Source organism: Ostrea edulis, chromosome 7 (assembly GCF_947568905.1).
Source record: "Ostrea edulis chromosome 7, xbOstEdul1.1, whole genome shotgun sequence".
Lineage (NCBI taxonomy): Eukaryota > Metazoa > Mollusca > Bivalvia > Ostreida > Ostreidae > Ostrea > Ostrea edulis.
The window spans coordinates 39,053,099-39,069,834 of record NC_079170.1 but is presented as its reverse complement, the minus strand read 5'-3'; the positions used below and the strand labels follow the sequence as shown (position 1 = coordinate 39,069,834).

General features: G+C 33.5%; 1 protein-coding gene across 1 annotated transcript in view; it reads left to right on the top strand.

The window, feature by feature from the left end:
- Nucleotides 1-3,495: 3,495 nt before the first annotated feature.
- LOC125657226 (leukocyte surface antigen CD53-like) overlaps nt 3,496-16,736 on the top strand; it is a 22,156-nt gene continuing 8,915 nt past the window's right edge. The window contains exons 1-6 of the mRNA XM_056144315.1: nt 3,496-3,821; nt 4,214-4,280; nt 8,085-8,285; nt 9,597-9,671; nt 9,926-10,024; nt 15,478-15,574. Of these exons, the coding sequence (XP_056000290.1) occupies nt 4,215-4,280; nt 8,085-8,285; nt 9,597-9,671; nt 9,926-10,024; nt 15,478-15,574 (538 nt within the window). The 5' untranslated portion in view covers nt 3,496-3,821; nt 4,214. The remainder of the gene's footprint in view (nt 3,822-4,213; nt 4,281-8,084; nt 8,286-9,596; nt 9,672-9,925; nt 10,025-15,477; nt 15,575-16,736) is intronic.

The window sequence follows — 16,736 nt, the reverse complement described above, 5'->3', positions numbered from 1 at the left end:
CGTGACTCAAAACAGCTCGAGTGTTAGAATGTTTTCATGAGGCTGTTTATGTTATTAAATAACTCATAAAATCGATATTAGTAAGTACAAGAAGCATCGTTTTATTGATTAATTATGACTTTAAATAATTTCTCTTTTTTTTTTTAGCAAATAATGTGTACGCAGTTGCGTACTTGCGCCTGCATGTCAATGTCAAGAACAAAACGGGGGGGGGGGGGGGGGGGGGGGGGGGGGGGGGGGGGGGGGGTTGTTACATGTTGAGCACTGTATGTATGTATCTGGGGATCGATGCATAAATTGTGATTATTTATATCATTTCATAGCGGTTGGTTGTTTTATTGACTCGGGAAAATAAATCTCATTATGTAAATATCCACATACGTACATAGAGGAATAAACTTTTTAAACATCAGAAATTTAATCCAATAACTCATGTTTTTGGTACTAGGGCATTCACTTACAACATTTTGCAAAATAACTTACAAACATGGTAGATATTTTTGTATTGGAAATGAGTCGTCTTTAGCCCTCACTATTTTGTATACAAGAGTTGCCCAAGTGATGTTTAATTTTCTTAACTTCTTTTCTGAAGAGTTCCAAAATTTTCTACAGAATAACCTAACCATCGATGGATATACGCATACCAATTTCATTTAAACTTTATTTAGTTCTTCATGATATAATAGGAAATAAGTCCAATACATAATAAAACAATAGGTGTTGTTCTGTTTTCTAACAAAGATAATTATAAAATTCATTTTGAAGTTTTCCCAAATGCCCGAATGACATTTATGCAGGACAATTTCTAAACAGAAGGAAATATATTGTGCAAATGTATCATAGGGGGGTTACAGTTTTACTGCGCCCTTCTACTTTTGATAGTTGAAGACGCAGTTGTTGAAGACCGACTTTGAAAGATATTCTGTGGACATTACGGAGTTAACAGAGGACTTTGGTGGAGGAACATTAAAAACATTAAGAACAGGTCGGCAGTCGTCAGGTGTAGGCAAATCATTCAGAGACAGGACAGAGGACGCAGATGAATCTCCTGACAGAACTGACATCACAGAGGATGTGGAAGTGCACGAAGGTAAGGGACGGCTTTGATTTGGATTAAGTAGGCCATTTTTTGACAAACATGAGCTCACTGAACGCTTAGAACAATTGACTCAATAAATTTCTGTTATAGGTTTACAACGACGTCTCCCAACGATGCCCCGACATAAACTTTGGAAACCGGCATCACTCATGGCTGTAATTAGTGGCTGCGGCACACAGGCAGTGCAGTGTGTAGGTCTTAATTAATGCACTTCTGAGGTGCTATAAAGTCTAGCAGAAAGTACAATTCCGCACCCATATAAAAGCTGCCAAATTTAGCCATTGTTATATATATATATATATATATATATATATATATATATATATCGTATCGCCTACCCATCTGATTTAAAGGTGTAGATATTTGGCCACCAAGGAAAACAAGGTACCATTAAAATTCCGAGAGCCCACAGAGTTCTGCACACAGTTCGACACTGAAGTTATTAGGTATGGCGTTCCACCGTTGTGGTCTTGTATATATATGTATAATTATCAACATAAAACAATATAATCAAGAACGATAGCTAAAGGTGTGGGGTTTTTTTTGGGGGGGGGGTAATTAAAACAGCTACAGTTTATACATATAAGAATCTAAGAAGCTAATTTATAAAAATTAGTTTTAAGGCATTTTTTTTGGTTTTTTTTTTGTTTTTGAGAATTTTTACCAAAGAGGATGTTGCACAGAAGTGGGATTTTTCCCTAATCGGAGCTCCGTGCCAACATTCGTGATTCGTGACGTAGAACTCACCTTCATTCATATTTATACTTATTGCGTATTTGCCATTTAAATACCTGAAGGATTCCCCAGTACTAGGGACAAGCCTAATACATTTTATGTGTCAATGTAGTCTAAAGATAATTTTTGAAATCGTGAAAATTAAATTGTCTTCTTTTTTTTCCTGAGTATCAGATACAATGTATACGGTTACATGTTACGAGTGTATCAAATATTTAATATTCTATACTACTACAGTCCAAAAGCTCTTATACTCGTATGTATTATTTTCTACAACCAACAATTGACAACTGTACATGACTCTGGCCACAAAACAAAACATGGGAAGTTTAATACGCATTAATAAAATTCAACATTATTCGAAGTACATGCTCCTGTAAAAATGTATTCAACATAGCAATTTGTTACTGGAATACATGTACATATTATCTTATCCATTCAAACTGTTTAACGATTATTTACCTTGTTTGGCCTTAAAGTTTTTCTTCCAAAGCTTTGCAAAGTTCACAACGGTTTTTCGTAAAAGGCACCATGCCTTTGTCAACAACTTTCATTCAGAAAAACATACAAGTTCTCGTTAGCAACCTTGAATATTAAAACACAGGTATCGCATGCTGTATTCGGCGTGTTTGTTGAGAGTCCTACTATTCACAAACTAAACAGTGTCCAGGCTGGAAGCTTATTTCAAACTCGGAACATGGTAATAAACAGATTTGACAAGAAACATTTATAAAAACTAGAAGCGTGTTTCAATTAGGAAAAAAATCTAGATGGAAAAGGAATATGAAAAAAAAAATGTGTTTGTGAGGGAGTCGAAGCTGGTCGTTTTAAAAATAGAAAACATCTTTACATTTAATAGTCGACGATCTTATCCACTGAACCACGCAATAGACCAAACATTACTAAAGAAAATTAACGTACAGGTGAAGTTGAAAATAATACCAATGAAGTCGTTTCGATTTTTTTAAATTTACAAAAAAATGCCCTCGTGAAACAAAATTTCAAAGTAACTTTTTTAAGAGGAAAACTCGAAGAAAATGCTCATACTAAATTTATTTTGTTTCACGTAGGCAGTTTTTCTGAAATTCGGGGATACCCCTCCATTTTAACGCTAAAAATCATATAAATCGCTTATTGCTTGATTTAAACTCGAAATATTTTGGATAATTTTGTTAATACACGTCTTTTATTTAAAAAAATTATTGAATCAAGACATACGTTCCAATTGGTTTTATCATATACTTGAATAACTAAAATTTTCGATCTTACATGCAACACCTTTAGGGAAATTAACATGAGACGTGCAACACCTTCTTAAAGTAATTACCAATAGAGTGTAATGAACGCCTCTACATTGCACACATACTCTTCTGTAAATATCCGGGGTTTGTATACTCTTGATCCATTATACAGTGACTTTCTAAGTTTCCTCCCAAACTGGAGAAGTGCAAGCTTTGGAGTTCTAAATGTTTAGACAAATCTTAAGATTTTTTATATCATTCAAAAATCTTGTATTCTGCCCACCGACCAATTACATGCAACTCTTTAATTTTTATTCAATCCTTATATAAAATTTAGATCGCAACTATAACTTATGAAGAGAGAACATTGGTTTAAGGAAAGCAGAATATAATTTTGAAAAATATCAATTCCAGACACAAGTTTTAGTCTCTTGGTTCACTGCAAAACCAACCAACAAAACAAGACCACGCTGTTGTCAAATTTACGTGTGCGAACATCAACACTCTAATCTGCAATGAATGTGAAGAGTATATTGATGCGCGGAAAACACAAGCCACAGAGATAAACATTGATTGAGGGGATTCTGCAGACGAGTGTTGGCATGGGAACGACCCCGGGAAAAGAGAATTAGCATCAAAAAAGTTACAGCCGTGTTGTTTAAATTGCCTTACGTTATTTAACATTGAATAAAATCGGAAGGTGTTCTAAGAGCCGCCTTGCTGTAGAAATGCAGATATTGAAACAGGTATGTAGCATCTATACACATTCCTTTCGTATCTCCTTGCATGTTCTTTAAGAAAACGGAAATTACCGAGGTGTATCGCATGGACATAAACTTTGATAATACGTTTGAAATGATAAAAACCTGCAATTTTTCAGGGCAGATTAGAAATGAATGTCTATGTGCGAGAATACTTTTACCCAACAATGGTGAATGCACGAGAAAAAAAATGGCCCCTTTTCCTAAATATATTTACTTTGTACATCCGGTTTTTATTTAATTTCTTTGGTGGATTATTTCTGATATGGCACTTTCATGGTTTTTTTTTCTTCTTTAGAATATACTGTGCATGTACATTAAATTAATGCAGTATTTGATACACATTTCTAAATAATTTGATATGTGTTGGCTTTTAGAATGGGGCTCACTGGCTGCGGAAGAATTGTGAAGTACTCAATGTTTGTTCTCAACTTACTTACATTTGTAAGTATTCTAAATATAGTGAGCAAAATGTTCTCAGATTGGCTCTATAGTACATGTTACATATGATGCAAATCTAACAGAATATGCTTGTATGAAAGATTTCTGACAAGTCTAATAGAATATGCTTGTATGAAAGATTTCTGACAAATCTAATAGAATATGCTTGTATAAAAGATTTCTGACAAATCTAACAGAATATGCTTGTATGAAAGATTTCTGACAAATCTAGTAGAATATGCTTGTATGAAAGATTTCTGACAATTCTAGTAGAATATACTTGTATGAAAGATTTCTGACAATTCTAATAGAATATGCTTGTATGAAAGATTTCTGACAATTCTAGTAGAATATGCTTGTATGAAAGATTTCTGACAAATCTAATAGAATATGCTTGTATGAAAGATTTCTGACAATTCTAATAGAATATGTTTGTATGAAAGATTTCTGACAATTCTAGTAGAATATGCTTGTATGAAAGATTTCTGACAAATCTAATAGAATATGCTTGTATGAAAGATTTCTGACAATTCTAATAGAATATGTTTGTATGAAAGATTTCTGACAATTCTAATAGAATATGCTTGTATGAAAGATTTCTGACAATTCTAACAGAATATGCTTGTATGAAAGATTTCTGACAAATCTAATAGAATATGCTTGTATAAAAGATTTCTGACAAATCTAACAGAATATGCTTGTATGAAAGATTTCTGACAAATCTAATAGAATATGCTTGTATGAAAGATTTCTGACAATTCTAATAGAATAAGCTTGTATGAAAGATTCCTGACAATTCTAACAGAATATGCTTGTATGAAAGATTTCTGACAAATCTAATAGAATATGCTTGTATGAAAGATTTCTGACAATTCTAATAGAATAAGCTTGTATGAAAGATTCCTGACAATTCTAACAGAATATGCTTGTATGAAAGATTTCTGACAAATCTAACAGAATATGCTTGTATAAAAGATTTATGACAATTCTAATAGAATATGCTTGTATGAAAGATTCCTGACAATTCTAATAGAATATGCTTGTATGAAAGATTTTTGTTCTGGGTACTATTTACGTTTCGATACTGATGACTGATATCAATGAATTGATTGAACCTCAGCGAGAGTACGCATAATATATAATCAGTGAGGTGATTTTAAAGACATGAAGTACGGATTAAAACTCATTATTTACAATCCATGAACGGATTAAAACTCAGTGAGTGCACTAATTATATACAATGTACAAAAATATAAAATTCGAAAGCAGCACCGTAATAAAAATCTGTCTGTTAATCAATCCTGTAATGAAATGGTTTGATGGTTTGTTTGTGGACATAACTGATTGAACTGTTAAGGTATTCCATGTATAATGAAAGGATAATGAACAATTTTGAAGGATTTAGAGCAGCATAAAAGTTTATTGTTAAATAATGATGAAAGTGAAGCAGATGAAATTAACATGCCTGATAAATGATTAGAAGCTGACCTTTTTGCACTTAAGACTTTTTGGAAGAGTTGTCTGCCCTTTGTAAAAATAAGAAAAATCTAATTTTCTAAAAATGTGTGCGGTCAATGATTAATTTTATTTCATATTTTCATAAAAAGAAAGTGTAAGTAACTTTCTACCAAGAGATTAGTATGAAAATATAATTTGTTTTAAAATATTGTAATAAAACATGCTTTTCCCATATACTTCAATGTTGAATTCAAGGTGAAATAAATCAAACAGTAAACAAAATTTTGAAAATTCCTATGGTGGACTATTTTTATTTGATGAACCCTTCAAAATGATACCATGATTACAAATATTCCACCATCCATTTATTAGATATGAGATATGGTCATTATACATTGAATACCTTAATAGATACTGTGTTTGATTGGCCGAGGTCAGAGCCGCGAGCGTCTACAGCAAGAAGTGGCAATTTGGCTGAATCATCGGGTAGTACCTGGATCCAGATGTTGCATATGATATCTAGGTTATTCTTTTGTAATGAAGGTTATATGATGTTCTCAAACAATGGCTGCAATCCTCGGTTTTGAATTGGTTGGTATGTTGAATGATATGCAGTCGATCCTAACACAATGTCAAAATAAAATGTAAAATGTCAGTACAATTTCTGAATATCTGTAAAATACCAGTAACATTTCTGAATATCTGTAAAATGCCAGTGCAATTCCTGAATATCTGTAAAATGCCAGTACAATTCCTGAATATCTGTAAAATGCCAGTGCAATTCCTGAATATCTGTAAAATGCCAGTACAATTCCTGAATATCTGTAAAATGCCAGCACAATTTCTGAATATCTGTAAAATACCAGTACAATTTCTGAATACCTGTAAAATACCAGCACAGTTCCTGAATATTTGTAAAATGCCAGTACAATTTCTGAATATCTGTAAAATGACAGCATAATTTCTGAATATCTGTAAAATGCCAGTACAATTTCTGAATATCTGTAATATGCTAGTGCAATTTCTGAATATCTGTAAAATACCAGTACAATTTCTGAATATCTGTAAAATGCCAGCATAATTTCTGAATATCTGTAAAATGCCAGTACAATTTCTGAATATCTGTAATATGCTAGTACAATTTCTGAATATCTGTAAAATACCAGTACAATTTCTGAATATCTGTAAATTGCCAGCACAATTTCTGAATATCTGTAAAATGCCAGTACAATATCGGAATATCTGTAAAATGCCAGTACAATTTCTGAATATCTGTAATATGCTAGTACAATTTCTGAATATCTGTAAAATACCAGTACAATTTCTGAATATCTGTAAAATACCAGCACAATTTCTGAATATTTGTAAAATGCCAGTACAATATCGGAATATCTGTAAAATACCAGTACAATTTCTGAATATCTGTAAAATACCAGTACAATTTCTGAATATCTGTGATGTGCTAGTGCAATTTCTGAATATCTGTAAAATACCAGTACAATTTCTGAATATCTGTAAAATACCAGCACAATTTCTGAATATCTGTAAAATGCCAGTACAATATCGGAATATCTGTAAAATGCCAGTACAATTTCTGAATATTTGTAAAATGTCAGTACAATTTCAGAATATCTGTAAAATACCAGCGCAATATCTGAATATCTGTGATGTGCTAGTACAATTTCTGAATATTTGTAAAATGCCAGCACAATTTCTGAATATCTGTAAAATACCAGCGCAATATCTGAATATCTGTGATGTGCTAGTACAATTTCTGAATATTTGTAAAATGCCAGTACAATTTCTGAATATCTGTAATATGCTAGTACAATTTCTGAATATTTGTAAAATGCCAGTACAATTTCTGAATATCTGTAAAATCGTAACAAAATGATGCTGATGATGCAACAATGGATATATAGTAACAATCATTTCTTTGTTGTTTGTCAAAATTGATATTGAAAACAATGATAAGTAGACTGGCATCTCATAACTGTTTGTTTACCATTATATCCAGCTGGAGCACACAGTAGGACATTTATAACAAATCACTAGTCACTTCTGTATAAAACACCACTCTCAGTGTAATCATTTTTTCCACACAAATAAATTCTAACTAACAATACTAACATTTTACATGCATATCACAGAAAACTCCAAAAAGAATATTATATTCAACTATATGTCTGATACGTATATAATTCCTATCTAATATATTGGCTGTAATGTGAAGTTGTAATTGACAGTGCATTTCTAGAAACATAAAGCATTGAAACAGCTCGGGTTCATTAACACTGAACACAACACTTATGTAGAAATCATGATTTACAAATTCTACACAATTTTCAGATGGGCGGATTTGGACTACTTGGGTATGGCAGTTATTTAAGAAGTAACAATGCGCCCTCTATCGGCATCCTTACAATAATTCTGGAGTACGTGCATTTATCGTTTCCATGGTTACTCATCATAACAGCAGTTGTTTGTATTGGCGTTTCCTTCCTGGGATGCTGTGGAGCCATCAAAAAGATACGAGGAATGTTGACAATGGTAATATACGAGAAATGTTGAGAATAGTTATCGATACGAGAACTGTTGAGAATAGTTATAGATACGAGAACTATTGACAATGGTAATATAGAGAACTGTTGACAATAGTGAGATACGAGAACTGTTGACAATGGTGAAATTTGAGAACTGTTGATAATGGTAATATAAGAGAACTATTAACAATGGTAAGATTGAGAACTGTTGACAATAGTAAGATACGAGAACTGTTGACAATGGTGAAATTTGAGAACTGTCGATAATGGTAATATAAGAGAACTATTAACAATGGTAAGATACGAGAACTGTTGATAATAGTAAGATACGAGAACTGTTGAAATAGTAAGATTTGAGAACTGTTGATAATGGTTATAGATAAGATGACTGTTGACAATGATAAGATAAGAGAACTGTTTACATGTATAATACTAAGATACGAGAACTGCTGATAATAGTCAGATACGAGAACTGTTGACAATAGTGAGATACAAGAACGGTTGACCATGGTAAGATAGGAGAATTGTTGGCAATGGTGACAATGGTAAAATACGAGAACTGTTGACAATAGTTATATATGAGAACTATTGACAATAGTTAGATATGAGAACTGTTGACAATAGTGAGTTGCGAGAACTGTTGACAATAGTTATATATGAGAACTATTGACAATAGTTAGATATGAGAACTGTTGACAATAGTGAGTTACAAGAACTGTCGACAATAGTTATATATGAGAACTGTTGACAATAGTGAGTTACGAGAACTGTTGACAATAGTTATATATGAGAACAATAGTTATATATGAGAACTGTTGACAATAGTGAGTTATGAGAACTGTTGTCCATGGTAAGATAAGAGAACTGTTGACAATAGTGAGTTACGAGAACTGTTGACAATAGTTATATATGAGAACTGTTGACAATAGTGAGTTACGAGAACTGTTGACAATAGTTATATATGAGAACAATAGTTAGATTTGAGAACTGTTGACAATAGTGAGTTACGAGAACTGTTGACAATAGTTATATATGAGAACAATAGATATGAGAACTGTTGACAATAGTGGGTTACGAGAACTGTTGACCATGGTAAGATAAGAGAACTTTTGACCACGTTGGTAAGTACTTACATATGTACATCTCTTCCTAGCTATTTTGATTAAGTGAACACCTTCGTCAGGAATCAGGATGCTTAGGTAGCAGTGATATTTACGCTGTACCTGTGGTGTTTATATTCACTTCATGATACAGTTCGTTGTAATCTTCTGTGGTGCTTTCTTTTTGTTTTTATCATAAACTATCGTTCTTCTTTCAGCACTTTCTGCTGCTCATGGCTCTGCTAATTGGTATATTTGTGGGCGGGGTGCTAAGTTACCAATATAAACAAGAGGTGAGTGTTCCCATAGTATCATAGAAATAAGAGTTTTTGTAAAATCTCAGGATGTTAATTTATTATTGTTTCTGCAAATCAGTCTCGTATTCTCCGAAAAAGTCCTGATAGGAAACAATCAATGGTTCCCGTATAAAATACAATTAATTCCACAGAACGTTTGATATAATAAAAAACATGCATCAAATGTTATTTTATAATTTTGATTTGATTTGGATTTGTGTTTCAGTAATTAGATGAATTATCATTTACAGATAGAATCAACTATAATTTTACAAATGGAATCTTCCCTTAATGAGTCCTACGGTACCGACAACCATATAACTGACGCATGGGACGTGTTACAATCCACAGTAATACACAGGCAAATTATCATCATCAACACCATAAAATTCACGTCATCATCATCATCTTCACCATCATCATCATAATCATCACCACCACCATCATCGATATCATCATTATCATCATCGTCATCACCACCATCATCAATATCTTCATCATCATCATCATCACCATCATCGATATCATTATCATATCATCAACACCATAAAATTCACGTCATCATCATCATCTTCACCATCATCATCATAATCATCACCACCACCATCATCGATATCATCATCATCATCATCGTCATCACCACCATCATCAATATCTTCATCATCATCATCATCACCATCATCGATATCATTATCATATCATCAACACCATAAAATTCACGTCGTCATCATCATCATCGATATCATCACCATCATTATCATCATCAACATCATACAATTCACGTCGTTATCATCATCATCATCACCATCATCATCATCATCATCGATATTATTATCATCATCAACACCAGATTAATTATAATCAAGTCATCATCATCACCATATCATCGATATCATTTTCCTCTGCAACACCATCAGGTTAATCATTCACGTCATCATCGTTATTATCATCATCACAAGATTTATCATAATCAAATTATCGTCATGGTCATAATCATCATTGGTATTAGAAGAAAACATTTATTAAGAATATCATATGGTATTATCTTCATTATTATGTCCATTAACGTTGACGTTATCTGCCTTAGAAAATTGTTATACAATCAACACAACTGTTTTCTTTATGAACACTACGGTATCCAATGCATTGTAAGAGTGTTTAGAACGATGTCTGGCTCGCGGATTTCTAAAATTCTTAGATAAACCCCGGTATTTAAGCTTTAGTTTGTTCATTCTCTTTGTTCCATTCGGGAGTTTTAAATTCAAATCTAAAATATAGCGAAATATTTGAAATACGTCAGTTTTGAGATTAGAGCTCTCCTATGTAGGAGGTGCATTTAGTGGAACTTTGAATGCTTAGGTGGGACAGAGTAGTACCACAGTCAATGAGAAAGACGATAAAATGTATAAAAAACGACTTCTTATTAAATACCTGATGTAGGAAATGTAAAATACTGTAAAATGAAATGTTTTACAAAAGTGGAAACATAAATACAATGTTATATTTCCATGCAATGTCCTAGATATGATAGCTAGGAGCAACAAAATAACGTGATATAATAAGAATTCTAAGTATTTAATTACTTTTCGAATACTTATCATTTACTTAGTCTGTGTATCAGTCGAAACTGGGTTATGAAACTGCGTATGATAAACTTACTGAGCAAATTCACTTATGCAGTGATGAATATCTGTCCCACTCCCGCGTGTAAACAAGTTGTTTTGCACCTTACTAAGTACGAGAATTCTCCAAAGGGAAATAAATCGGACGTATCTCGAAACCGTCGTATTACATGTAGGTCATTTCATTTCAATTTCTTTTTGAAATATATTTGTCTAATATATCTTTTTTTCTAATTGACATATTTTTTGAAGATCGATTTTATCCGTAGATTTAAAACAATATATTAACAAAAAGTGTTTAAAAGTGAAGAGTCATAAATATTTAGGCATAAATATTTATGGTTCTTGATCATGTCAATGCTGCAGTAAATCGGGAGTTCCGTATTTTATGTTATATTTGACAGAACCCTGGTTTCCACTTCTACTGCTGGGCGTCTAACAAAGAAAAAGTCATTACATATTGTGTTAAATGTTATATAACCGGATTCAACCAACCCGATGTTGTATCAGAAAATAGTCCCCCCTCCCCCAAACCAGGTCTTGATGAATTTCTAGCATAGAACTTCTCTAATGTTAAAACAACGTCATGGGCTAAAGCGTCCCCATCTTAAATCTGGATTTTCATTAAAGTAATTCCCCCCTTCTAGAATTATAGGTTCAATCTTATATTTGATTGTTGATTCTGCAAATATTATAACAGTGATTAATTGGGGTATTAATAATTGTTTTTTAATTATCACAATATACCGGTTAACAACGTCAGAAAATTGCAATTTTCTTTAAACAGCATTATCAAAATTTCACAAAAACTGGTTGTAACGATATAACAGTATTCAGAACAATTTCACGAATCTATTTCTTTGAAATAATATACGAAATGTTGGTGAAAAATAAAGGAAATCTATCGCATAAAGTACTTGACAAATAATTGAATGAAAACAGAGTTATTGCCCTTGGATTCAATATTTTGAAACAGATAATTGATTATTCATGTATAACCTAGACTTTTGAAATATTTTATGGTTAACAAGAATTTTTTACAAGAACTATTGAAAAAGACCCCAACACAATCTATGTTCCTATCATGCTTAAATCTTATTAAATCATTGACTTTGCAAAATCTTATGACGTCACAGGAGGGTGGAAATACCTTAAACTTGTGTTACTGATGTAGTTTGGCCTGGATACTGTCATCCAAAGATGAATATGGTCCTGGACGCGGGGCACGCACACAGACGGCGAAAGTAACAAATATCTGAATCCATACATCTTATAGTCAACATTATGAACTTTGATCTTCATAAAACCTTCTGAGAATAACTACAGTGCAAACATTGGCACTTATGATTAAAGACCCAAGTAAAGTTCATTTTCCTCAACAGAAGAAATTTATTATCTATCAATATTAGTCGAGCAAACCGATCGATTTTTAAAATACAATGTGTGTCCTAAATATCTTATAGTGTCCGTTCCCTTTTCCGACATGCAATTTTGACCCAAAGGTCGGTAAGTAGAAAAACAAATAGTTTTTCGGACAACGGTAATTCCCTTCCAAACCCACATGCATCCTTTGTTTACTTCTATAAACAAATTTTGTTGCTTCATGCGGTATCATGTCACAAGTCATGCATATTATCATGCTCTTTACCGCGGTACATGTAGTTCAGTGGTTACAACGGTCGTAGGTCACGAGTTTGAGCCCCCCCCCCCTTGTGGCATGGCCACATCAAACCTAAAACATATACATAGGTGGTGAGTTGATCCTTCCTCAAACACTCGGCATTTAGAAATGAGAGTTACGTTTCTTTCGGATATGACCCATCGTCGGTTACTTCTAATCGATTCTCTCCATCACCATACTTGATTGTTTTCCGAATATCATTTTGAAAGGTGATTGGTTGGGCTCTCCGTGTTAAGTTTACTCGGATGTGATTTGATTGGTTACTCCTGTTCATGCATAATTCATGAGAAACGACCAAAAATAGCATCCGACAACCACGGGTTTGAGGGAGCGTGTGTGGACTCACAACCGGGGTTTGCGACGATGGGTATGGTCTTAAAAACGGAGGTCCTGTGTCGCGACAGACGTTGGCATGTTACGGTCATAAGAAATGTTTCTTATATATATAATTTTTGGTTACATTTTGGATACAATACACTTCCATTGCATCTTCTTTCTACACCCCTCCCAAAAAAACAACTACAAAAAACCTCGAGGTGTATTACCATGTAGGTGTGTTTTAGAGTTTTAATAGTTTGAAAATTCTCGGTTGTGGCGAGCAAAACTGAAGTCAACTGTTATGTATTACAGAAGGTTGTATACTTCAAAATCTACTCAAGGGACTTTCCAAATATGTTAATTACCACAATTTATCACTTCAAAACATTGCATATCAATTATTCCCATTCCTGCAAATATTTACATCCATGCAAAAAATAACCATCCCTACAAAAAAAAAAATAAAAAAAAAAAAAAAAATAAGGGGGCATGGGTCCTGATATATTTTTTTTTAAACTTAGCATTTTATCCAAGGATGCTTTGTGCCAAGTATGGATCACATGGTCCAGTGGTTCAGATGAAAATGTGAAGCGTTTATGGACAGACAGACAGACGGACGGACTACAAACGATAGGGGATCAGAAAATTCAGCTCACAAGAGTTACAACCTGATGTTGAAGGGACAAATTCAAGCATCTCTCCATAACATCCATAAACACTGGTCTATTTATTAGGATCCTCGGAATCCATTTACTATTTCTTTCAATAAGTGAAACAACATCAGTTAAAAGCCATTTGGTTGTATTTCAATTTGCATTCTTGGTGGCGGTGGTGCGGACAAACGTTTGGGTATAATTATATGATATATGAACAACATACTTTTTAATTCTATAGTTTTTTCAGAATGACAGACTTAGGCGGCACCAGAAACTAAATTATCAAAACAGAGCAGGATTATCGGTATATAGGGTGTGTGCTGTCATTTGGGATCTTTGTGCTGGGGGTTTGTTACGAGGGGGAGGTTAAGTCTTCCCAGGGGATAATCCTGCGTAGGTCCTTCTTTCCAAGCTTATAGGACTTTTTTAATGGGGTTTCTATTTCACAATATCGGATCCTTTCTGTTGCGAAGCAAACGCAGTATTTATGAGATCAGGTCAGGAAATCTTAGTTATTTTCGGAATACTTACAACTTCAACTCATACCTTTTTCAAATAGCAGTCCACGAAACGGTTATGCGGTTCGAATAATAAATTCAAAATAAAGTAGAATATTTTTTTTAACGAATTAGCAGTAATGATGTACAAAACTAAATTCCTATTGAATTTTTGACATACTATTAATTGATGATGATTGACAGAAAATTTGAAAATGAACAATCTGAAGTTATCTTTCAATTAACAAATTAACTGTATAAAGTGAATTGAAAGCATGTAGGGATTCAGTGAAATTTCAGTTCCCGGGAGCATGACTACATTCATCTCCCGTAGGAAATAGGCTTATTTTAATACCTGGATCCGCGGGACCTACCCCTATGATTATTGTCGTTTGGTACCGTAACCTGGTTCTTAAATGGGACCAATCAACTTATGATGTAATTCCATTTGATAATGAATATTCATGATTTTATTCGGAAGAAGCTGCTAATCGTATCGGGGAAATCGGTCATTCTACGGTTATTTACTGTGAATCAGCAAATTATGTGGATTTACATTTATATAGTGAAATATTAGTAGAAGTATGATAATGTAATACAGTATTTAAGTAGAATTTTTAGCGAGGATTTAATTTTGGCATTATTAGCGAAGGTTTTGAGGTCGCTAAAATTGAATATCGCTAATATTCATTCCATATCGGAGGTAATAGTTATCTTTCTTAGAATTATAAAGTCGTTAAAATTAGCTATCGCTAAATATACATGCATGTACCCATAATTTATGGACAAATCGCTGAATTTGTGTCTCGCTAAAATCCCACTACGGTATATAGTACGTGAAGAAACTTATTACAGCTAGGTGTGTGATATTTGAGGATTTGGAAACAAAGTATAAAAAGAAACTTAACTTTCATATATATAGTTTCTTCATATGAATGTCTCTTACATGGACTTTTGCTTAATTAAGATCTGAATTTATCTCATGAGAGAATGTGCAGCTCTCAATCAGGAGGTTTCTTCATTTTCCAGCTTCAATGTTGTGGAATCGAGGGCAATGAAAACTCCACGCTCTCCTGGTCGTTCTATAAGTTATCTACAAGCTGGTTTAAAAATCAAAGGGGTGCACGTGAGTACAAGTTCGACTGGATTCTCTTGCATGATTGTATTTTTAGATATACATGTATTTATAAAACTATACCAAACTTTCAACTCTCTGCGTAGATGTGTCAGCGCCCAAGAAAAGGGCGTATATGTTTAGGTCAAATGAATAATATACTAAAATGAAGCCCCTCCCTCCCTCCTCCACCCCCCCCCCCCCCAAAAAAAAAACACAACAAAAAACCCAAACATCTGCGTACAGGTCAAGTATACTGAAAAGTAAATCAATCTCTACCATCGATACCATGATATATTTCATTAGTGTTGTAACGATAATCAGAAAACATCGATTGTTGAGGAAAGAAAGCTAAAGATTTTGATGATAATTTTTTTTCCATAATCGATACACTTCTTACAGAATGCATTTTGAAATTTCCCGCTTCTACAAAGCCTACTAGCACAAATAACCAAAAGGTGCATACCTATATCTACCTACCTACCTACCTACCTACCTACCTACCTACCTACCTACCTACCTACCTGTCTGTCTGTCTGTCTGTCTGCCTGCCTGCCTGCCTGCAGGCGACCGACCGACGGTCCTACCTACCTACAAAGATTGCAATATGAAATCCTAAACAAACATTACTGCCCCAAGTGAATTCAATATAAAGCATAGCAAATTCAATATATTTGGATACCCACTTCTGCCCCTGCCCAGTGATGAACTCACGATCAGTGGAACCATATCTCTTAATAGTGTATGACTAGTGTGCTAGACCATTTATGCAAGTCGTAAACGGTGACGGTGAAAGTTCGCCACGCTGTCACTAGCTACACGATCACTGAGAAAAATCATTTGATGTAAAATCAAGAGGACCATATAAGATGCACGCTGCATTTGAAATATTTTATATGATAATAAAGCATAAAGATTGCAATGAACTCTAGAAAAAACATAACTTTATGTATGATTATAAGTGTGTGTAACTTTATAAATATACATATGAAAATGGAAAAAAAAATGAAATATTTTGTAAGATTATGTTCTTGAAAATAAAAACATTTCTTCCGATTATAATCAGTAAAATCGTATCGGAAGCAGCAAACGATGATCGATTATGAAAAATAACCGATGCCCATCACAATATTTGATATATCCGGTCATGGTAGCTATCTAGAGCGTTCCCTTA